General features: G+C 36.7%; 1 protein-coding gene across 2 annotated transcripts in view; it reads right to left on the bottom strand.

Annotated features, from left to right (window-relative positions):
- The window catches only part of EFCAB13 (EF-hand calcium binding domain 13), a 314,516-nt gene that overhangs the window by 196,209 nt on the left and 94,230 nt on the right, over positions 1-24,077 (bottom strand). For both annotated transcript variants that reach the window (XR_003515406.2, XM_027568521.2), the window contains exons 16-22: positions 23,389-23,532; positions 20,879-20,950; positions 17,480-17,623; positions 16,823-16,894; positions 13,632-13,781; positions 4,989-5,039; positions 2,895-3,038 (exon numbers count right to left, since the gene is read on the bottom strand). Coding sequence is in view for 1 of the 2 variants with exons in the window: in XM_027568521.2 (XP_027424322.2) it covers positions 2,895-3,038; positions 4,989-5,039; positions 13,632-13,781; positions 16,823-16,894; positions 17,480-17,623; positions 20,879-20,950; positions 23,389-23,532 (777 nt within the window). In the remaining variant the exon portion in view is untranslated. The remainder of the gene's footprint in view (positions 1-2,894; positions 3,039-4,988; positions 5,040-13,631; positions 13,782-16,822; positions 16,895-17,479; positions 17,624-20,878; positions 20,951-23,388; positions 23,533-24,077) is intronic.

The raw sequence follows: 24,077 nt of genomic DNA, 5'->3' as shown, positions 1-24,077 counted from the left end.
CCCAACAGACTCCACCCCAAAACTGCTAGAACTCAAACAGGAATTCAGTAAAGGGGCAGGATATAAAATCAATGCACAGAAATCAGTTGCATTTCTATATACCAACAACAAGACAGAAGAAAGAGAAATTGAGGAGTCGATCCCATTTACAACTGCACCCAAAACCATAAGATAACTAGGAATAAATCTAACCAAAGAGGCAAAGGATCTGTACTCAGAAAACTATAAAATACTCATGAAAGAAATTGAGGAAGACACAAAGAAATGGAAAAACATTTCATGCTCATGGATTGGAAGAACAAATATTGTGAAGATGTCAATGCTACCTAGAGCAATCTACACATTCAATGCAATCCCCCTCAAAATACCAACAACTTTTTCAAAGAAATGGAACAAATAATCCTAAAATTTGTATGGAACCAGAAAAGACTCCGAATAGCCAGAGGAATATCGAAAAAGAAAAGCAAAGCTGGCGGCATCACAATTCTGGACTTCCAGCTCTATTACAAAGCTGTCATCATCAAGACAGTATGGTACTGGCACAAAAACAGACACATAGATCAATGGAACAGAATCGAAAGCCCAGAAATGGACCCTCAACTCTATGGTCAACTAATCTTTGACAAAGCAGGAAAGAATGTCCAGTGGAAAAATGACAGTCTCTTCAACAATTGGTGTTGGAAAAATTGGACAGCCACATGCAGAAGAATGAAACTGGACCATTTCCTTACACCACACACAAAAATAGTCTCCAAATGGTTGAAAGACCTAAACGTGAGACAGGAGTCCATCCAAATCCTAAAGGAGAACACAGGTAGCAACCTCTTCGACCTCAGCCGCAGGAAGTTCTTCCTAGAAACATCACCAAAGGTACAGGAAGCCAGGGCAAAAATGAACTTTTGGGACTTCATCAAGATAAAAAGCTTTTGCACAGCAAAAGAAACAGTCCACAAAACCAAAAGACAACCGACAGAATGGGAGAAAATATTTGCAAATGACATATCAGATAAAGGGCTAGTATCCAAAATCTATTAAAAACTTACCAAACTCAACACCCAAAGAACAAATGATCCAATCAAGAAATGGGCAGAAGACATGAACAGACATTTTTCCAAAGAAGACTTCCAAATGGCCAACAGACACATGAAAAAGTGCTCAACATCGCTCGGCATCAGGGAAATCCAAATCAAAACCTCAATGAGATACCACCTCACACCCGTCAGAATGGCTAAAATTAACAAGTCAGGAAACGACAGATGTTGGCAGGGACGTGGAGAAAGGGGAACCCTCCTACACTGTTGGTGGGAATGCAAGCTGATGCAGCCACTCTGGAAAACAGTATGGAAGTTCCTCAAAAAGTTGAAAATAGAGCTACCTATGACCCAGCAATTACACTACTGGGTATTTACCCCAAAGATAAAATGTAGTGATCCAAAGGGGCATATATACCCTGAAATCTATAGCAGCAATGTCCACAGTAGCCAAACTATGGAAAGAGCCAAGATGTCCATCAACAGATGAATGCATAAAGATGTGGTGTATATATATACAATGGAATATTATGCAGCCATCAAAAAAATTGAAATCTTGCCATTTGCAATGACGTGGATGGAACTGGAGGGTATTATGCTAAGCGAAATAAGTCAATCAGAGAAAGACAATTATCATATGATCTCACTGATATGGGGAATTTGAGAAACAAGTCAGAGGATCATAGGGAAGGGAGGGAAAAATGAAACAAGACAAAACCGGAGAGGGAGACAAACCATAAGAGACTCTTAGTCTCAGGAAACAAACCGAGAGTTGCTGGAGTGGAGGGGGGTGAGAGGGATGGGGTGGCTGGATGATGGACATTGGGGAGGGTGGGTACTATGGTGAGTGCTGTGAATTGCATAAGACTGATGAGTCACAGACCTGTACCCCTGAAACAAATAATACATTATATGTTAATAAAAAAAAAAACTGGGATGCTTAAAGAAGTTCAATCCAGTGAAAGGGAGATTAAAACACTGTATTCACAGCCGCAGGTAAACAACAAGGAGACCTAAATCTTCCTAATTCTGAGAGGCAGTGGGGGAAAAAATCTCCTGTGAAGAATCTCTTGCATCTCTTGTGGGTTTGGAGTCTAAATTTATGCTGCTCTCATGATATGAGAAACCCCAGGTCAAAACATATAAATTGACTGAGGTCAATAATAATCTAGGGTACCTGGCAAAGGCAATAACCAAACTGTGCTGGGGAGGTATTCTTAAATCCAGACTCATGGGATTCCCATAGAAAAAACAAGCTGGTTAAGATAAGCCCCAAATAAAAAGCCACCTAAAACCAGTGAAACTCATCAGCTTCTAAAAGTATTCCCACATGATTTGACACTTAAGAGTGAATATATAATAGGAAAGGAGATCAAGTACATATTACATGAAGTTAAAAATGGAAAACACAGATAAATATATGCCCACTTGGAAACAATGACCAAAAATAAATAACTGTTCTTCTAAAATGTAGTGAAACTTTGGGTATTTCCTCTGGTTAAAAAACAGAATGAGACAAGTACTATAAAAGGACAGATGAAGGTAGATCCCCTCTGAAGAAAGACTGCATATCAAAATGAAGCAGCTGGTATCATGTCTGTTTTAACACAATGGTATTTTCCCACCCATGCTTATAAGAAATGAATGGTAATTATCTAAACAAGCATACATATCCAGATAAGTATGAACAGATAGATATGGTCAATAAATATTTAAATTAGAAGACTATTTTGGCTCTAATTTGTATCAACCTAAGTCTCCAGTGTGACTACCCTTAGCATTTTACCCACATATATATGCTTTAAGACTATTTCTCATAAACAGGGAAAAATGAAAAGAATTTCAAACCAAAAAAATGCTCACCACTGATGTCACAACATTTAAGGGCTTCACTGATGTCCTCCTCAGTCAAATTAACATTCAAACTTTCCAGGGCACGTTCCAAGTTAGGTATACCAATCTTGCCATTATCAACACTTGACAAGATACGAGCAGCTTCTTTAATCTCTACAAAGATAAATAAATATATACAAGATACTATTGTTTTAAAAAGTGCAAAATATTTTGTCCGAAGTCCATTATAGGTGAACAATCAAATTAAGTATATATATTTAACTAAAATCTCTGTAGAAAAAAAGTAAAATATTTTCTATTTAAAACTAACAGCCGGGGCGCCTGGGTGGCTCAGTCATTAAACATCTGCCTTCGACTCAGGTCATCCCAGGGTCCTGGGATCGAGCCCCACATCGGGCTCCTTCCTCACTGGGAAACCTGCTTCTCTCTCTCCCATGCCCCCTGCTGTGTTCCCTCTCTCGCTGTGTCTCTGTCTAATAAACAAATAAAATCTTTAAAAAAAAAAAAGCCAAGATATGGAAGTATCTCAAGTGTCCATTAGTAGGTGAATGAATAAAGATGTAGTATATTGTGGAATATGACACAGCCATGAAAAAGAATGAGTTTTGTTGTTTGTTGATTTTTTTTTTTTTTTTTTTTTTGCTATTTTGCCAACATGGATGGACCTAAAGGGTATTATGCTAAGTGAAATACGTCAGACTGAGAAAAACAAATACCATATGATTGTACTCATATGTTGAATCTCAAAAACAAAACAAATAAAAAAACAAACAAAAAGCAGAATCAGGGGGTGCCTGAGTGGCTCAGTTGGTTAAGCATCTGCCTTAAGCTCGGGTCATGATCCCAGGGTCCTGGGATCGAGCCCCGTGTAGAGTTCCTTGCTCAGCGGGGAACATGCTTCTCCCTTTCCCTCTGCTGTTCCCCCTGCTTGTGCTCTCTCTCTCTGTCAAATAAATAAATAAAATCTTAAAAAAAAAAAAAAGCAGAATCAGACCTATCAATATAGAGAACAAACTGATAATGTCCAGAGAGAAGGGGGGGTAGGATGGGCAAAATGGGTGAAGGGGAGTAGGAGAGACAGGCTTCCAGTTATGTAATGAATATGTCATGGCACAGTGTAGGGAATATAGTCAATGATATTGTAATCGCTTTGTATGGTGACTGATGGTAGTTACATTTGTGGTGAGCATGGCATAATGTATAAAGTTGAATCACTATGTTGTACACCTGAAGCAAATATAACATTGTATGTTCACTATACTCAAATAAAAAATTTTTAATGAAAAATTATATTATTTTGATATTAATGAATTAAGATGACTTAAGTTATTTAATATTTTTATTACTTTATTTTTTTCTAAGTAAGCTCTATACCCAAAATGGGACTTGAACTCCTGACTCTGAGATCAAGAGTCACATGCTCTACTGACTGAGCTAGCCAGATGCCCTTATTTTTGTTACTTTATACAGTAAAAATACTGAGCATTTCTAGTATCATTTAAAAAATATGAATGGGTACTTATAATATGAAATAAATGCTATGAATGAGACACGGTTTAATGAAAGCTTATAACAAAGGAAGCTGACCTAGACTAGCAGATAATGATAGGCTCCCTAGAGGAACCTGACACGCATCTGAAAGATGAGTAAACATTAACTAGGCAAAGAGGGTCAGGGAAAAATATTCCAGGAAATAAAATATGCAAAAGCTTTCTGGTGGGAGGAAAAGAGAGATCTAAGGAAATGAAAGAAAGCCAACGTATCTGAAATTATAGAAAATAAGGGTAATGGTACAAAATTGTGCTAGAGGACTAGGACATGTAGGATTTTGATCTTTATCTAACAGCAATGGAAAATGTTTAAAGAGTTATAAATAGGGAGACATAACATGATCAGATTACTTTTTTGAAAAAAATATTACTCTGGCTGGAGTGGGAAAAATTGACTAGGAATCCACTGGCACCTGGCAATGATCCTAAAAAATAACTCTTTTATAGGGAATGCTTTCATATATATATATAATATATAAAATATATATAAATAGTGTATAAAAAGTGTATATATATTTTATATATATATTTTATATATATATAAAGTTCTTACCATCTGCTTTTGGTAGTCTCAGATTTGAAGACAAAGCTTCTTTCCTAAAATCTGCAAATTTAGAGGGAGAGAGATTATGCCATAAGGAACAGCATCCTGATTTTATCCAGTTTGAAAGAAAGCCAATGGATAGATTACTTCATTTCTCAGTAACATTTCTCATTGACTATTCCCTTTTTCTCAAAATCTTCCACTGGCTTCCAGAATATTATTCTCTACTCATCTTCCTCTTACTTCTTAGACTCCATGGATTTGTCAACCTCCACCAAGCTCCTTAAATGTGACTGAGATTCTAATGTCACAAATGTTCCCTTTCTCCCTAAGAGGGCAGGTTAATGCCCAGGCCCATATATTCAGTAAAATACTTAATTATTAGTCTGAATTGTCCTTCTCTAGTTCTGCTTGCCTACCTATATATCTAGTCCTGGAGCTTTTCCTTAGGACAAGTTGCAGTTACACCCTTCATCCTATACACTTTCTACAAAAATGCAAATTGCTATAGAGATCTATTTGAGAGACAAGTGATAGAAATAAAATATGTCCATTTGCATAGATGGACCATATTACAGTCAGAGAGCAGTTTAGAACAACTCAGAACTAGTCCAGGTATTACCTTAAAACAAAAGGAGGTTAGAATAAAAATACATTCTATTTATCTTTTTTTTTTTTTTTTACTTGTTCTAAGCAGGATTAAAAACAACAACAACAATAACTAACCTATTAAAAAGTACTTTCAAAATAGGTTTGGCAATTTTATAATTCTAAAACAGGATTTCTCAACCTCAGCAAAATTACATTTGGGTCCAGATAATTGTTTGGGGGCGATACTGTCCCATACATTATAGGATGGTTAGCAGCATCCCTTGCCTCTACTCACTAGATGCTAGCAACCCTCCCCCATCAGTTTTGACAATCTAAACTGTCTTCACACATTGCCAGTTGTTCCCTGAGAGGCAGATCTGATCTTATTTTTTACCTGAAGCTAAATTTAAGGCAAGAAATGGCTTTCCAAATAAGGATATATCCCAGCAGAGAATATAGAGAGGTCAGGAAAATTCTTTGTAAATAGATCAAAGAGCAGCTATATATGAGTGTTATATAGACAAATGTTCTAATTCTTCCAACGATAACTTGCACTTTTCAAAGGGCTTTCACCTAAAAAATAAAAAGCTTAGAAAACTATTAAGACCTCTCTAGGGGGGCGGAGCAAGATGGCGGAGGAGTAGGAGACCTAGATTTCGTCTGGTCTCAGGAATTCAGCTGAATAGGGATCAAACCATTCTGAACACCTACAAACTCAACAGGAGATCAAAGAGGAGAGTAGCAACAACTCTCTGAACAGAGAAGCGACCACTTTCTGGAAGGTAGGACATGCGGAGAAGTGAATCCGAGGCGATATTCGGGAGGATAGACGGCGGGGGAGGGGCCTCCGCCGGCCGCTTCTGGCAAGTGATAGAGCCGCGGAGCACAAAATCGGACCTTTTAGAAGTCGGCTCCGCTGAGGGATGTCGCTCCAGTGGCTAAGCGGGGGTGGAACCCTCACGGGACAGTGGGGTCGCAGGACCCTTGGGGTCACAGAAAGACCGGGGGAGCCTGAGTGCACCAGAGCTCCCAGGTATCGGAGCGGGGAAGCCAGCTGCAGAGACAGAGCTGAGGCGCGGGCTCTCAGCTTGGGGTTGCCATAAACTGTGATCCACAGCAGGGACCCAACAGGCGGCAGATCCGGGGAGACTCCCCTTCCTTCCCAGGGAGGAGCGGCGCGGGAACGCACCGCAGGGATCTGCTGGGTTTGGAGACTCCACACGGGGTCGGGTGCCACAGATACAAATGCTGGGTCACAGGCCGGGTGAGCACGGAGTGCAGCCGGAGACCAGGGACAAGGGAGTGACTACTTTTCTCTGGGGGCGCACTGAGGAGCGGGGCCCCGAGTTCTCAGCTCCTCCGGGTGGAGATTGGGAGGCCACCATTTTTGCCCTGGTCCTCCAAGGCTGTACAGAGAGCTTGCAAGGAACAAAAGCTCCTGAGATCAAACCCGGGCAGCTTGCTTAGCCCAGACCGACAAGGGCGGGGCAATTCAGCCTCCGGCAAAGACATTTGGAAACCACAGCAACAGGCCCCTCCCCCAGAAGATCAGCATGAACAGCCAGCAAGCCAAGACCAAGTTTACTGATCAAGGAGAATGGGAGAACTCCAGCGCTAGGGGAATACTGCACATAGAATTCATGGCTTTTTTTTTACCATGATTCATTAGTTCATCAAAGTTAATTTTTGTTAACTGTTTCTTTTTCTTTTTCCCTTTTTCAACCAACATCTTATCAATCTCTTTTAAAAAAAAACATTTTTTATTTTTCATTTTTAGAGTCATATTTTATCCCTTCATAGTAGTTACCCTTATTTTTGGCATATATATATAAGTTGTTCTCTCTTTAAAATTTTGAGATACAGTTTCTTCTAACAGATAAAAATATACCCTAAATCACTAGTGTATGGCTCTGTTCTAGTCTCCTGCCTGATCACATTCTCTCCCTTTTTTCTTTCTTTCTTTTTTTTTTAAATCTTCTTTCTTTTTTCAAACAACTTCTTATCTTATCAAGTCCTTTTATAAAATCTATTATAATTTTCATCTTTACAGTCATCTTCTATCCCTTCATTGTAGCAACCCTTATTTTGTACATATATGTCTTTCTTCCTTTAAAATTTTAGGAGGCACTTTTTTCTAACAGACCAAAATACGCCCAAAATCTAGTGTGTGGCACTGATCTATGCACTAGCCTGATCATATTTGATCACATTCTGCTTTTTTTGTATTGTTCTGTTTTGTTTTTATCTTTTTTTTTCTCTTTCTTTTTTATTTCTTTCCCTTTCTTTTCCCCTGGTTTCAGGTCTTTTCTGATTTGTATACAGTATATTTGCTGGGGACATTGTAAACCTGTTAGCATTTTGTTCTCTCATTCATCTGTTCTCCTCTGGACAAAATGACAAGACGAAAAAAATCACCTCAGCAAAAAGAACAAGAGGTAGTACCGTCAGCCAGGGACCTACTCAATACGGACATTAGTACAATGTCGGACCTAGAGTTCAGAATCATGACTTTAAAGATACTAGCTGGGCTTGAAGAAAGCGTGGAAGTTATTAGCGAAACCCTATCTGGAGAAATAAAAGAACTAAAATCTAACCAAGTCGAAATCAAAAAGGCTATTGATGAGGTGCAATAAAAAATGGGGGCACTAACTGCTAGGATAAATGAGGCAGAAGAGAGAATCAGTGATATAGAAGACCAAATGATGGAAAGTAAAGAGGCTGAGAAAAAGAGGGAGAAACAACTACAGGATCACGAGGGCAGAATTCGAGAGATAAGTGATTCGATAAGACGAAACAACATTAGAATAATTGGGATCCCAGAAGAAGAAGAGAGAGAGAGGGGGGCAGAAGGTATATTGGAGCAAATTATAGCAGAGAACTTCCCTAATGTGAGGAAGGAAACAGGCATCAAAATCCAGGAGGCACAGAGAACCCCTCTCAAAATCAATAAAAATAGGTCAACACCCCGACATCTAATAGTAAAACTTACGAGTCTCAGAGACAAAGAGAAAATCCTGAAAGCAGCTCGGGAGAAGAGATATGTAACCTACAATGGTAAAAATATTAGATTGGCAACAGACCTATCCACAGAGACCTGGCAGGCCAGAAAGGACTGGCAAGATATCTTCAGAGCACTAAACGAGAAAAATATGCAGCCAAGAATACTATATCCAGCTAGGCTGTCATTGAAAATAGAAGGAGAGATAAAAAGCTTCCAGAACAAACAAAAACTAAAGGAATTTGCAAACATGAAACCAGCCCTCCAAGAAATATTGAAAGGGGTCCTCTAAGCAGAGAGAGCCTAAAAGCAGCAAAGATCAGAAAGGAACACAGACAACACACAGTAACAGTCACCTTACAGGCAATACAATGGCACTAAATTCATACCTTTCAATAGTTACCCTGAATGTAAATGGGCTCAATGCCCCAATCAAAAGACACAGGCTATCAGATTGGATTAAAAAACAAGACCCATCCATATCCTGTCTGCAAGAGACTCATTTTAGACCCAAAGACACCCCCAGATTGAAAGTGAGGGGGTGGAAAACCATTTACCATGCTAATGGACACCAAAAGAAAGCTGGGGTGGCAATCCTTATATCAGACAAACTAGATTTTAAACCAAAGACTGTAATAAGAGATGAGGAAGGACACTATATTCTACTTAAAGGTTCTATCCAACAAGAAGATCTAACAATTGTAAATATCTATGCCCCGAACATGGGAGCAGCCAATTATATAAGGCAATTAATAACAAAAGCAAAGAAACACATTGACAACAATACAATAATAGTGGGGGACTTTAACACCCCCCTGACTGAAATGGACAGATCAACTAAGCAAAAGATCAACAAGGAAATAAAGACTTTAAATGACACACTGGACCAAATGGACTTTACAGACATATTCAGAACATTCCATCCCAAAGCAACGGAATACACATTCTTCTCTAGTGCCCATGGAACATTCTCCAGAATAGATCACATCCTAGGTCACAAATCAGGTCTAAACCGGTACCAAAAGATTGGGATCATTCCCTGCATATTTTCAGACCACAATGCTTTGAAACTAGAGCTCAATCACAAGAGGAAAGTCGGAAAGAACTCAAATACATGGAGGCTAAAGAGCATCCTACTAAAGAATGAATGGGTCAACCAGGAAATTAAAGAAGAATTAAAAAAATTCATGGAAACCAATGAAGATGAAAACACAACTGTCCAAAATCTTTGGGATACAGCAAAGGCAGTCCTGAGAGGAAAGTATATAGCAATACAAGCCTTTCTCAAGAAACAAGAAAGGTCTCAAATACACAATCTAACCCTACACCTAAAGGAGCTGGAGAAAGAACAGCAAATAAAGCCTAAACCCAGCAGGAGAAGAGAAATAATAAAGATCAGAGCAGAAATCAATGAAATAGAAATCAAAAGAACAGTAGAACAGATCAACAAAACTAGGAGCTGGTTCTTTGAAAGAATTAACAAGATTGATAAACCCGTGGCCAGACTGATCAAAAAGAAAAGAGAAATGACCCAAATCAACAAAATCATGAATGAAAGAGGAGAGATCACAACCAACACCAAAGAAATACAAACAATTATAAGAACATATTATGAGCAACTCTATGCCAGCAAATTAGATAACCTGGAAGAAATGGGTGCATTCCTAGAGATGTATCAACTACCAAAACTGAACCAGGAAGAAATAGAAAACCTGAACAGACCTATAACCACTAATGAAATTGAAGCAGTCATCAAAAATCTCCCAAGAAACAAAAGCCCAGGGCCAGATGGCTTCCCAGGGGAATTCTATCAGACATTTAAAGAAGAATTAATACCTATTCTCCTGAAACTGTTCCAAAAAATAGAAATGGAAGGAAAACTTCCAAATTCATTTTATGAGGCCACCATTACCTTGATCCCCAAACCAGACAAAGATCCCATCAAAAAGGAGAATTACAGACCAATATCCTTGATGAACATGGATGCAAAAATTCTCACCAAAATACTAGCCAATAGGATCCAACATTACATTAAAAGGATTATTCACCACGACCAAGTGGGATTTATCCCTGGGCTGCAAGGTTGGTTCAACATCCGCAAATCAATCAACGTGATACAATACATTAACAAAAGAAAGAACAAGAATCATAGGATCCTCTCAATAGATGCAGAAAAAGCATTTGACAAAGTACAGCATCCTTTCTTGATCAAAACTCTTCAGAGTATAGGGATAGAGGGTACATACCTCAATATCATAAAAGCCATCTATGAAAAACCTACAGCGAATATCATTCTCAATGGGGAAAAGCTGAGAGCTTTTCCCCTAAGGTCAGGAACGCGGCAGGGATGTCCACTCTCACCACTGCTATTCAACATAGTATTTGAAGTCCTAGCCACAGCAATCAGACAACAAAAAGAAATCAAAGGCATCCAAATCGGCAAAGAGGAAGTCAAACTCTCACTCTTTGCAGATGATATGATACTTTATGTGGAAAACCCAAAAGACTCCACCCCAAAACTGCTAGAACTCATACAGGAATTCAGTCAAGTAGCAGGACATAAAATCAATGCACAGAAATCAGTGGCATTCCTATACACCAACAACAAGACAGAAGAGAGACAAATCAAGGAGTCAATCCCATTCACAATTGCACCCAAAACCATAAGATACCTAGGAATAAATTTAACCAAAGAGGCAAAGGATCTGTACTCAGAAAACTATAAAATACTCATGAAAGAAATTGAAGAAGACACAAAGAAATGGAAAAACGTTCCATGCTCATGGATTGGAAGAACCAACATTGTGAAGATGTCAATGCTACCTAGAGCAATCTGCACATTCAGTGCAATCCCCATCAAAATACCATCCACTTTTTTCAAAGAAATGGAACAAATAATCCTAAAATTTGTATGGAACCAGAAGAGACCCCGAATAGCCAGAGGAATATTGAAAAAGAAAAGCAAAGCTGGTGGCATCACAATCCCGGACTTCCAGCTCTATTACAAAGCTGTCATCATCAAGACAGTATGGTACTGGCACAAAAACAGACACATAGATCAATGGAACAGAATCGAGAGCCCAGAAATGGACCCTCAACTCTATGGTCAACTAATCTTTGACAAAGCAGGAAAGAATGTCCAGTGGAAAAATGACAGTCTCTTCAACAATTGGTGTTGGAAAAATTGGACAGCCACATGCAGAAGAATGAAACTGGACCATTTCCTTACACCACACACAAAAATAGTCTCCAAATGGTTGAAAGACCTAAACGTGAGACAGGAGTCCATCCAAATCCTAAAGGAGAACACAGGTAGCAACCTCTTCGACCTCAGCCGCAGGAAGTTCTTCCTAGAAACATCACCAAAGGTACAGGAAGCCAGGGCAAAAATGAACTTTTGGGACTTCATCAAGATAAAAAGCTTTTGCACAGCAAAAGAAACAGTCCACAAAACCAAAAGACAACCGACAGAATGGGAGAAAATATTTGCAAATGACATATCAGATAAAGGGCTAGTATCCAAAATCTATAAAGAACTTATCAAACTCAACACCCAAAGAACAAATGATCCAATCAAGAAATGGGCAGAAGACATGAACAGACATTTTTCCAAAGAAGACATCCAAATGGCCAACAGGCACATGAAAAAGTGCTCAACATCGCTCGGCATCAGGGAAATCCAAATCAAAACCTCAAAGAGATACCACCTCACAGCCGTCAGAATGGCTAAAATTAACAAGTCAGGGAACGACAGATGTTGGCAGGGATCTGGAGAAAGGGGAACCCTCCTACACTGTTGGTGGGAATGCAAGCTGGTGCAACCCCTCTGGAAAACAGTATGGAGGTTCCTCAAACAGTTGAAATTAGAGCTACCATTCGATCCAGCAATTGCACTACTGGGTATTTACCCCAAAGATACAAATGTAGGGACCCGGAGGGGTCCGTGCACCGCAATGTTTATAGCAGCAATGTCCACAATAGCCAAACTGTGGAAAGAGCCAAGATGTCCATTGACAGATGAATGGATAAAGAAGATGTGGTATATATACCCAATGGAATGTTATGCAGCCATCCAAAGGAATGAGATCTTGCCATTTGCAATGACGTGGATGGAACTGGAGGGTGTTATGCTGAGTGAAATAAGTCAATCAGAGAAAGACATGTATTATATGACCTCACTGATATGAGGAATTCTTAATCTCAGGAACAAACTGAGGGTTGCTGGAGTGGTCGGGAGTGGGAGGGATGGGGTGGCTGGGTGATGGACATTGGGGAAGATATGTGCTACAGTGAGCACTGTGAATTGTGAATTGTGTAAGACTGTTGAATCACAGATCTGTACTTCTGAAACAAATAACGCAACATATTTTAAGAAAAAAGAAAAAGAAGAAGATAGCAGGAGAGGAAGAATGAAGGAAAGTAAGTCAGAGGGGGAGATGAACCAGGAGAGATGATGGACTCTGAAAAACAAACTGAGGTTTCTGGAGGGGAGGAGGGTGGGGGGATGGGTTAGCCTGGTGATGGGTATTGAGGAGGGCACATTCTGCATGGAGCACTGGGTGTTATGAACAAACAATGAATCATGGAACAGTACACCAAAACAAATTATGTAATATATGGTGATTAACATAACAATAAAAAATTTAAAAAAAAAGAACTACAAAAAAAAAAAGACCTCTCTAAAATTCATAAAAGGAAAGGGATTAACTTTGAAATGAAATTACTCTAAAAAGAAACATTTCAAAGCCATACAACAACATATATAAATACTTTGAGACCAACTTTACAAACCAGTCCAAGAGATTATCCAGGAATTTGATACTGTAATAACTAAATGGATATATCTGTGGATATAGAATATAAGGTATATCCCTAAATTTGGTCTGTAGTAAATCACATTTCAATACATTTATGCTATTATTTAGGAACTAAATATTATAATATTAACTAAATATTATTAGGAACTAAGTATTAAGATTTAATTAGTATTTGGTAAAATATTTAAAAATCCTTAGATAACATTTTAGAAGAAATTTTTATTACAAGTCACTCAATTAACTCACCCTCACCAAAGGAATCATCCAGTATTTCTTGAAGACTATCATCAGTGAAATAAATTCTATTGGCATTTCCAAGTACACCTGCATATTTGTCCTTATCAGATTGATCACTTTCTTCCATAGAGTCCAATGAATTGATGATGTCATTCAATGCTACAAACACAGAGAATATATATACAACATGTACTTTAGTCCATGGATCCAAATCTTTGGAACATAACAATAAAACTGATGGACTCTTCCAGATTTGCACTGTCCAAAATGGCAGCCACTACCCACATGTGGCCATTTAAATAAGTAGAGCAATCCATTCTCCACTATAGTTTTCTATAACCCTTTATCTTTATTCTTAAAATTATTTTCTTAAAATTCTGGGTTCTGGGTGGGCTATTCCTATATGAACAAAAAAGTATGCCAAAGTTTCTCTAGTCATCTATTAATGAGTTCACCATTTCAGTAAAAAATACCCTCATTCTTCACAACTGCTCTCAAACCCCAATCCTTCCTTTTCCACTTTCTTTTCCTATACCCCTTGCTCCTGTCACCTCACTTCACCCAATTTAGAGAATCAGCAAAGCCTATTATGTTTAGCACAATAACATCAAACATCTAGAAGAGGAAATCCGCAACTGACCTCCCTGAATGGCTCAGTCGGTTGGGCATCTGACTTTTGATTTAGGCTCAGGTCATGATCTCAGGGTCTTGGGACAGAGCCCCATGTTGGGCTCCACACCTAGAATGGAGTCTGCTTGGGATTCTCTCTCCCTCTCCTCCTCCCCTCACTGGTTCCCTCTCTCTCTAATAAATAAATGAATATATAAATAAAATATTTTTTTAAAAACCCTTCACATTTCTAAAGTATATATCTAAAAAATCATCTCTCAGGATTTGTTAAAAGAAATGTATAATAAGTTACTTTAAAATTAGCTAGTTTATGTAGAAGTATAATTTAACTCATTATGTGGCTCCATTTTTTAGTCATTAGTCATTGGCAAGAAGTTTCAAAAACAGGCCATGTGGAAGGGCTGAAGGGAAGTGTGAGTCTAGAGAAAAGATGATTCAATGTGAAAGAAAAAAATATGAGTTCTTCTCACATCTCTGGAGGGCTACTGATAGGAGGAAGAGTCCAAATGTTAAATATGGTTTGGGAATGGAATTATAAGGCAGGATTTCCACCAAATATGTAGAATAATTGACCAGTCCTGCAGCTGTCCAAAATTATGGAATGGGCTGCTTCAAAAAGTCATAAGGATTTCCAAGACAAATAGTAGGATGAGTGTGTATTACCATTAGCCTGTCCCTGAAAGCCACTAATGTGGTTTTTAAATAAACATATAATAATTGAAGAAACTCCATATCTAATGAGCATGGAACTATCAAATCCTCTACTATAGACCTCATTCTCTGACCACAATAAAATATAGCTAAAAATAAACAACAAAGATAGAACAATAATGAAATTCAAATTGCTTTAAAATTTTTTTTAAATTGCTTTAAATTTTAAAGTTTTCTCCTAAACAACTCTTACATCAAGGAGAAAATCAAAATATGACTGAAAATACTTAGAAAACAACAACAATGATATACAAAGACCATTAGATAAACCAAAATTTTACTAAAATGAAAATGATAGTCTTAAACATTTAATGTCCAGTAAGAAAAAAAAGTAAATAAACAACTTAGAAAAACTATAAAATGGGCATAAGAGAACAATAGAAAGGATTTCATAAAGACAAAAGCAGAAATTAATTTTTTAACTATAAAATGTTTTGTTAGTAGACATAGAAAAAGGTAAGGTGTACATATGTGCAAATTCAAGAATGAGAAAATAACCAGATACAAAAAATCAAAAGAATTATCAGGGCTGTATTAATATTCTGATAAATCACCTGAATAAAATAAATTTCCTAAGAGAATAAAAACTACCAACACTGATAAAATAAGACAGAAAATGGCAAAAATCAAATCACCAAAATCAAAGATGAATTATAAACTAGAAAAAAACTGCGATAGGACAGAACATTGATGTGCCTAATATATAAAGAGCTCTTTACAAATTCATATGAAAAAGACAATCTAATTGAAATATAATCAAAGCACACTTGACAATCATGAAAAATATGTTTTACCTCACTAGTCATTAAAGAAGTATGTATTAAAACAATAATAGAATTTTTTTACCAGAATTTTCAATAACTAATATCCATTATTGATAGAAGTGAACTTTTATAACCCTTCGGGAGGAAAATTAAGCAGTAGCTGTTAATATCTTATATCTGCATATATTTTGGTCTAGCACTGTGACTTCTGGGGAATTTATCCTCCAGGAAAACTTTGTGCACATATATACATATAAGGATGCTCATCAAAATGTTTGAATGGCTAAAAATTGGCAATAACCTAAATATCATCAAAAGTGTTGTGGATAAAATTATAGTGCATCCCTACCATGGAATATTATGCAGTCTTTAAAAAGAATGAGGTAGTTTATATGATATAATGGAACATGGAACAATATCTAAGATATACTGTTAATTTCTTTTAAAAAGCAAGTTGTGGAATATTATGGACAGAGTAATTTAATTTTTAAATAATAATTTAAGAATACACAAATATTCATACATGCCAATAAAAAAGCCAAAAAGGATACTTAACAAACATTAACAGGGATATTTCCAGAGGGTGACATTACAAGAGCCCTATCTTTATATTTCTTACATTTCTGGTCACTATATTTTTTATAACAGTTTAAAAACTGCTATTATTATATAATAAAGTTTTCTTATTTAGCTATTGGAAAACATTACAACCTCATGATTTTCCCAATCGTTTCCACTGAAGTAAAAATTCCTTTAAGATTTTATTTATTTATTTATTGAGAAAGAGAGAGTGTGCGTGCATGTGTGTACTCAATCCCACGTGGGGCTCAATCCAATGACCCTGAGATCATGACCTGAGCTGAAATCAAGAGTTGCATGCTTAACGACTGAGAGCTCCTCAAGTAAAAATACTTAAATGAAAAAAACTGTAGGAAAGTTTGCCACAAGTGGAAATGTTCAAATACAAATGAAAAATCTTTTGGCACAAATACTACTACAAATAAGATTTAAGTACCAAATGTAGTATTTGACTAGGTGACCTCTGAACGAGTCCTGTGCTGTGGCCATTCAACAGTTTTACCATAAAGCTCTTACCAAGAAAATTGGAAAATTTCTGGTTGTCCTTCAAAGCCTTCATACAGTCTTTAACATTCACGATGTTGTCATCTGGAAGAGAGAGAGAGGAGATAGACAAGAATCCCTGAATAAGGTAAGATTAAAAAGCTAGTATGAAAATCAAAATCATCAAACAATTTCTTAAACACTTTATATACAAGATACTTTGGATTCATTTTCAACCATTATGCTTCACAATTAACCTTACAAGATTGTAGATATACTATTTCTGATTCTACCTTTAAGGGAACTAAAATACCAAGAAAGTTATAAGTTTAATAACTTCCCTTGGTGCAAAGTGGCAAATCTAGGTTTCCTATTCACAGAACTGGAATTTCCAAACTATTCATTAGTCACTAAATCAAGACATATCTGAAGAAGTGGATACCAACAAGCCCAACTCCCACAAAATTTCGACCTGCTTGGTAAAAAGTATTCTCATAACTGCAAAAGAGGAACGTAAAAGAAGAAAGACTCCTTTTTAAGATGTTTACAGTAATACAAGCAAATACCTATATTTATTTGCTCAACAAAGGAACCCCATTTACTTAAACAAAGACCTTGTACACTCTCTTTATAGGGTCTCCTACACAAAACAAAACAAAGAAAACCTGATAGTAATATTTAAATGCTTACCAGAAACAAAATCTGATTGAAGAATTTTCTCTACCTCTTCTTCAGGTGACTTAATCCCAATATTTCTTAGAAAGCTCTCCAAGTTCTTCCCAGGTATCATATCACCTTCAAGCACATCAAGAGCTAAGACAATGTCCTGTAACTCTAGAAATAGAAGAAAGTTATTTGGTAATTGAACTAACCTCTGATTTATTTTTTATTTTATTTTTTTTGTTGTTGTTAAAGGAAGGAACTATTTCTTTTTTCAAAGATTTTTATTTATTTATTTGAGAGAGAGAAAGCATGAGCAGGGGGAGTGTGAGAGGGAGAAGCAGACTCCCTGCCAAGCAGGGAGCCCAGTGCGGGGCTCCATCCCAGGACCTCGAGATCACGACCCAAGCCGAAGGCAGACGCTTAAGTGACTGAGCAACCCAGGTGCCGTCTAACCTCTGATTTAAAAAACAACAGTAGCCATCACTAAAGACTTTTGTCAGAGGCAGTCCAAGATTTATTATCACATCCTGAATTGAAGAATAAGAAATCTCAGTGAAGAACCCAGGCCTCAGGGAATTCTAAGTCCAGCAACACAATATGCTTGGTCTGTCATGTTTCTTTGGTGCTAATATAAAATTGGCACAACCGAAATGATTCATATAGCTGAATTTTTCACTGCAATTACACAAAGCCGTTATTTTACCATGAAGCTCTAATGGTAGTCAACAAAATTAACTCATCCTGATTGAAGTGAAATGAATTTCAGAATCATGAGAAATGTAAAATATGAAACACAAGTATTACAAAGACTCATTAGCTTTTTTTTTCAATTCTACCGCAATCCAGTAGTACCCTGGTATCTGGAATTTTCCTTCATTTTCAGCCCTTTCAAAGGAGGCGGTGTTAAGTCGGATAGACTTGCATTCATATCCTGGCTCCAAGATTTGTCACCTGGAACTGTGTGACCTTGAGCAAATTATTACTACTTTACCCCTCTATAAAATTCAGTAGTCTTATATCTAAAATGAGATAATAATACTATTTACCTCACAAGGTTGATGTGGAAATTAAATATGATGAGGTATGAAAAACACTTAAAACAATACTAGATATATGGCAAGCACTTAATAAATGTCATATTAATAGCAATAAAGTCACTACAACTACTATGATTATTACTAAAGCCATCAGGAACTAGCTATAAATAGTAATCACAGCTCCTTAGTACCTTTGATCCTGCCTCATTTTCTGTCCTCCTAACATCATGGGGAGGCAACTGAAAATGGCAATCTGAGCTTTGCCGGCACCTAAAAACCTGTATGACTTCTGCCTCTTTGTTTTAACTAAAACTCGGTTTCCTTTCAAATACGGTTTCCTTGCACAGCCATCTTGAGTGGAAGTTGCTCATCCTCCCATGCTCCACATAGGACCAGGAAGCAGAGAAACACCCCTAAATTTCTGCTGCTGCTGTCAGGCTACTTTAGTTCCACCTTCAATCAAACATCAGCCCTCCCCTCTGAGGCTCAGGCCTGTCATTCACCTAAGCCACCCTCCTGACACCATCATCTATTACTTTTTGAGCACACCTTCACCATCTCTGAAGATTTTGGCACCTTGCTCATAATCCTCCCTCAACCCCATTTCCCATTATCATCTGATAACAATAAGGATGACCTTGACCTCTTAACTCCAAAAAGCCTTCACATCCTTTCCAAAGTCATCCAAACCAATGGCTATCCTTAATCCTCATCATTACCTAGAACTGCCTGCCCCACCTCTAAAATATTAAACTACAAGATCAGACACCTGACCATAATCCCTTATAATTATGTGTGCATGTTGAAGGAAAGCATAGAACTTTATTCACAATATGCCTGTTTTCTAGGCCCCTCCAAGTTTGCCAACAAATAGTCAAGGCACAGTGAACTAGCCTTATCCTTTAGTAATGAAGGGAATATTCTGAAAGCCAAGTTCTCATGTGCCAGTCAACCTTGCAAGCAGGCTTTTCTAAAGAGAGCAGCTTCAGGCCTGCTACGTTAACACTTGTCTTCTAGAGTGGCGCTTCCTAACTCTTCCCTGTAGTTATTGGCCTTACACTGCACTAGCTGAAAAATTCCAGTGCCATCTCCCTAATGTGACCATCTCCCAGATTCAGGTACCTAAACCATATCTGTTCTCCTTTTCCAATGGCTTAATTTCAAAAATTTTTCCTCCCTCCTCATAAAAAGTTACCTATTCTGAATACCAGTCTCCTTCTGAGCTCTGCTCTCTCATTTCAAAATTAACTACAATTTACCAAGTACATAATATGTGCCTAATAATTAGGTGATATGCTTTACATGTGTTTTTGCACTTGATCCTGAAAACTCTATGAGGAACACGATTTTATTAGTTTCCTTGTTTTAAAGATGAAACCAGAATGGCCTAGAGAGATTACCCAGCTGATAAGTCAAAAAAACCACAAACCATCATATATCATACTCCATAGCCCATGTACTTTTCTACCTCTGTGCATTGTTTCCTAGAGCACAAGTAACTATACTATGTTGATTCTAATTATATTATGTGACCAGGTAACATATTTATATGTCAGCAGGGAATTATTAAACAGTTTTCTTAATCTAAAAGAGAAACAATAATGTCAGAAATTTCCTATGCAGGGCAGAGTGGTTACTGAAAATCTGAGAAGTATTTGTCTATTTCTTTATACCCAGAAATGACCCCATCTGTTTCCCTAAATATATACCTATGTTGTATTCTTTTCTTGATAGTGCTTATTGACCAAATACTCATTTGAGTGGTTATTCAAATAAATTACCAGTGATATTAAGTTTAAAACTTATTTTCCAAACAAAAAGTACACAAACTCCACAAGTATAATCTTCATTGGTTTTAGTTCTGTTTTTTAACTTTTAAGCAAAAATGGAAGTCAAGTAGTAGAAAATACCCATGCTATCAAAATGTTAAAATACAAGAGTGCTAGGGTCACTCTTGTATTTTAACAAAAACCAAAGAAATAACATGAGGAATGTCTACTAAAGGAAGCAGTAGAAGATTTCTGAGAAATTCTATAGAATAATATAGAAGCCTATACACTGGGTAGAGTCCTAAGTCTGAGGCGTAAAATTATACAGAAGATACTCATATCTGAAAAAATTTAAAGCCAGTAGCTGACTTTATATAAAGCCCAAAAACAAAAAGGGGATTTAAAATAGCTTTACACAGACCCCATTCCAGAAAAAGCCTTTTTTCTTTCATCATGGAAGCTGCCAACTTTTAATCAAAACCAAGTTTTGCCTGCTTTAAAACAGATCAATACCAACATGTTAACCAGAAATGAGCAGAACTAGAAACACTAAAAAACAAAACAAAAAGACATCCATTCAATAAAAGTAAATTTAACAGTCACAATAATCTAGTACTTACCTTTTAACCTGGAGGCATTACGCATATCCTTTACCACTTTTCCAAATTCTTCTATTTGTACTTCATCATCTTCTGCAAGAAAAACATTTTTTTATTATTATGTTCAAACATTTTTAATAGATCAGCCTCACTAAGCAAAAGTCAGGATCCAATGCAGCAATCTCTAAAAAGGTAAATTATTTGATGTATTCATAAAAATCATATTTCCTTTTCATATTGTTGGCTCTCCAAAAGATTAATTTTATGGAATGAATAAACCTTAAGATTATAGGAAAAGGGCTGAGTTTTCAATTTCCATCAATCAAGAGAAATTATGTAATCCATATGCCTAGGGAGAACACTAAGAGACAAACCTCAGTTTTAGTTTAACCTCTCAAATGTTTGAAGATAAAAATACTGTACTAGATTAACTTTAAAGATTTTTCCAATGCCAGATGGTTCTGTAATTTCTAACACGTTTATACCCATTTCATACACAAGAACACACAGATACTAGAAAGCCAAAGTGACAAACACAGGGGACAGAGACAGCTTTGTTTTCCCAGTCAGGAACAGGGAAACTTAGTGTAAGGATTTAGAATTACTGTAGTTTATGATCATAGGATAGAATACAGGTGCTATAAAATAAGATATTGGGGAAGCATTTCTAAATTTGCCAAATGATAAATACCCTTTCTATTTTTCAATGCCTTTTTGTAGCCATCATAAAAATATTTTTTAGGGACGCCTGGATAGCTTAGTTGGCTAACTGTCTGCCTTCAGCCCAGGCCACAATCCCAGGGTCCTAGGATCAAGCCCCTCACTGGGCTCCGTGCTCAGCGGGGAGCCTGCTTCTCCCTCTGCCTGCCACTCCCCCTGCTTTTGTCTCTCTCTTTCTCTGACAAACAAATAAATAAAATCTTTTTAAAATTATTTTTTAAAAACTTTAAATATACTTTAAAATATTAATGAGTCAATACAGAATACCATCAATAACCAAGAAGTAATTCTTCAATCTCACTAAGTACAGGAAACCTAAATCCGTTTTTTTTTTCCTCTTTAACATAACATGGTCAAAAAAGTATATCCTAGTAAGTATATACCCAGTAATTTTTAAGTTCTTGTTCATATTTCTAAGTCTCTGTTGAGCTACTTAAGCAGCTCACTTGATCATTTCCCCCACTTTAATCAGAGAAACTCAACTCTTATGATTTATATATTGACGTACTCTGTAAGATTTCATTTAGAAGAAAAGAATTCTCCTGCTTTAACAGCACCAAATATAAATACAAAACCAAAAATAACAAGGTTCAAAACTTTGCAAACCACTACATTAAAATAAGAATTAAATCTTTGTACTGAAGGTCCAATGTTACAAGAAAAAATGGTATGACAGATGGGGTACACAAAGTTTTCAATATCATGCATGTATTTGGATTTTACACACTGTGTGTTTGCTTTATAAGTATATAATAATGAATCGGATACAGTATATGGGGTTTTTATTATTACAATAAGTAATTTTATAGATCGCTGAGTTATTTTTATAGCTCATAAAATGATACCTTACTGGTCTGATTAAAATAAATGCTACATAATACTTTCTCTGGTATGTGTTGCCTTCAAATTCCACTCACTCTATCAAGAGAAACTGAAGCTTTGCAATAAAAGAAAAGAGAGGGGGAAAAAATCCCTACTATCGGGTGGTAAGTATCCCTCTATTTTGATCAACCCTCCTCATCTTAAATATCTCACTAAACAAAACAATCAACACACTTAAAGTCCAAAATTACCAGTGTCACTTGAACAGGAGCTTAACAGAGAAAAAGGGGTAAATAATCCTCACAGGGAAAGACAGTTCTTTGACAAAGACCCCAGACGCATGCTTGTGTTACTAGGCTAGTTTGGCATAAACATTCCACATACAAGAGTACGATAATACATTTGTAACTTCATGAGGGAGTAGAAATGTTCACCTGTGTTTGCGTGCTACCTCTCTCCTGCCTACAGAACATCAGCAGTAAATGATAGTCTTATTTTTAAAATTTTAGTCTATAGTCTTTGTTTTACAGTACTTTTGTGAACTTATTTTTTGTTTTGAATCTTTTTTTTACTTGCTAACTAAGTAGAAGTGGGAGCCACCATCAAGTGTGTTTTTCTAGCAAATTAAATGAAAGCCTATTTCAACAAAACAGTATGGATATCCCAAATAGTGTTAAAAAAAAAAAAACTGGAATAGATCTCTTAATATTTCCTAACAATCCTTTCTGTGTTCACTGGGATGTGCCATTTTCCAGTAACATGTTACACAACCTGAAGATAGTCAATTCATATTTGATCAATTTAGAGTAATAGTAAATTAGATATTAACATTTTTTTCTGTAGGACAAACAATCTGAGCTTTCTTTATATTTCCTAAATGTGTATATTGGCATATCAACCAAATACAAGATACAAGGAAAAATAAAGATTGATAGAAGATAGAACCATATGCTTGTAAATCTTTTAATTTTAATATTTAGCGTACTTACCATCAATTATTGCTAATTTCAGTGCACCTAGGAATTCTTTTTTTTTCAAGTTATTATTCTTCCTGGACAGAGTGTTCCATAGGTGAGAAGCATTCATCTTTTCTTTGCTGAGATTGTGGAGGTTTTCAATAGTCTCAGGCAATGCTGAAGGGTAGATAACACACAAGTTTTACAACATTCTTGTCCGAGAAGTTAGTACAGTAAACTATTTTCTGGACTCGTCAGGAATTAAGGTTTTTACAGTTAAGAAGAATAACAAATACAGCATAAATGATTGCCAATTTTCTTTCTCTTTTTTTCAAGATTTTATTTTTATGTAATCTCTATACCCAATGTGGGCCTCTAACTCACAACCCCAAAATCAAGAGTCCCACACTCTACCAACTGAAGCAACCAGGCGCCCCTGCCAATTTTCAAATATTAAAATACAATAAAATATTTAACACCAAAATTAGTGTGTCTTTGAGGATTCTGAAACATTTCTAGAACTTATGGTGACCCCACCCCTGAATAACCACTATAGAGTAATTTGCATTGAACTATATAGATTTATAGAAGTCTGAATTCATAAACAAGCCCAATTGATAAAAATGTGAATTAAATAGCTTTTGCTCTACATCTCCCCCCCCCCAAATTCTTCCTTGGATCTTACTTTCTCTTCAATCTACCACTGCAGACCATGGGAAGAA

The sequence above is a fragment of the Zalophus californianus genome, chromosome 16, assembly GCF_009762305.2.
Source record: "Zalophus californianus isolate mZalCal1 chromosome 16, mZalCal1.pri.v2, whole genome shotgun sequence".
Taxonomy (NCBI): domain Eukaryota; kingdom Metazoa; phylum Chordata; class Mammalia; order Carnivora; family Otariidae; genus Zalophus; species Zalophus californianus.
The sequence above is the reverse complement of the archived record's forward strand: the minus strand, read 5'-3'. Positions and strand labels throughout refer to the sequence as shown.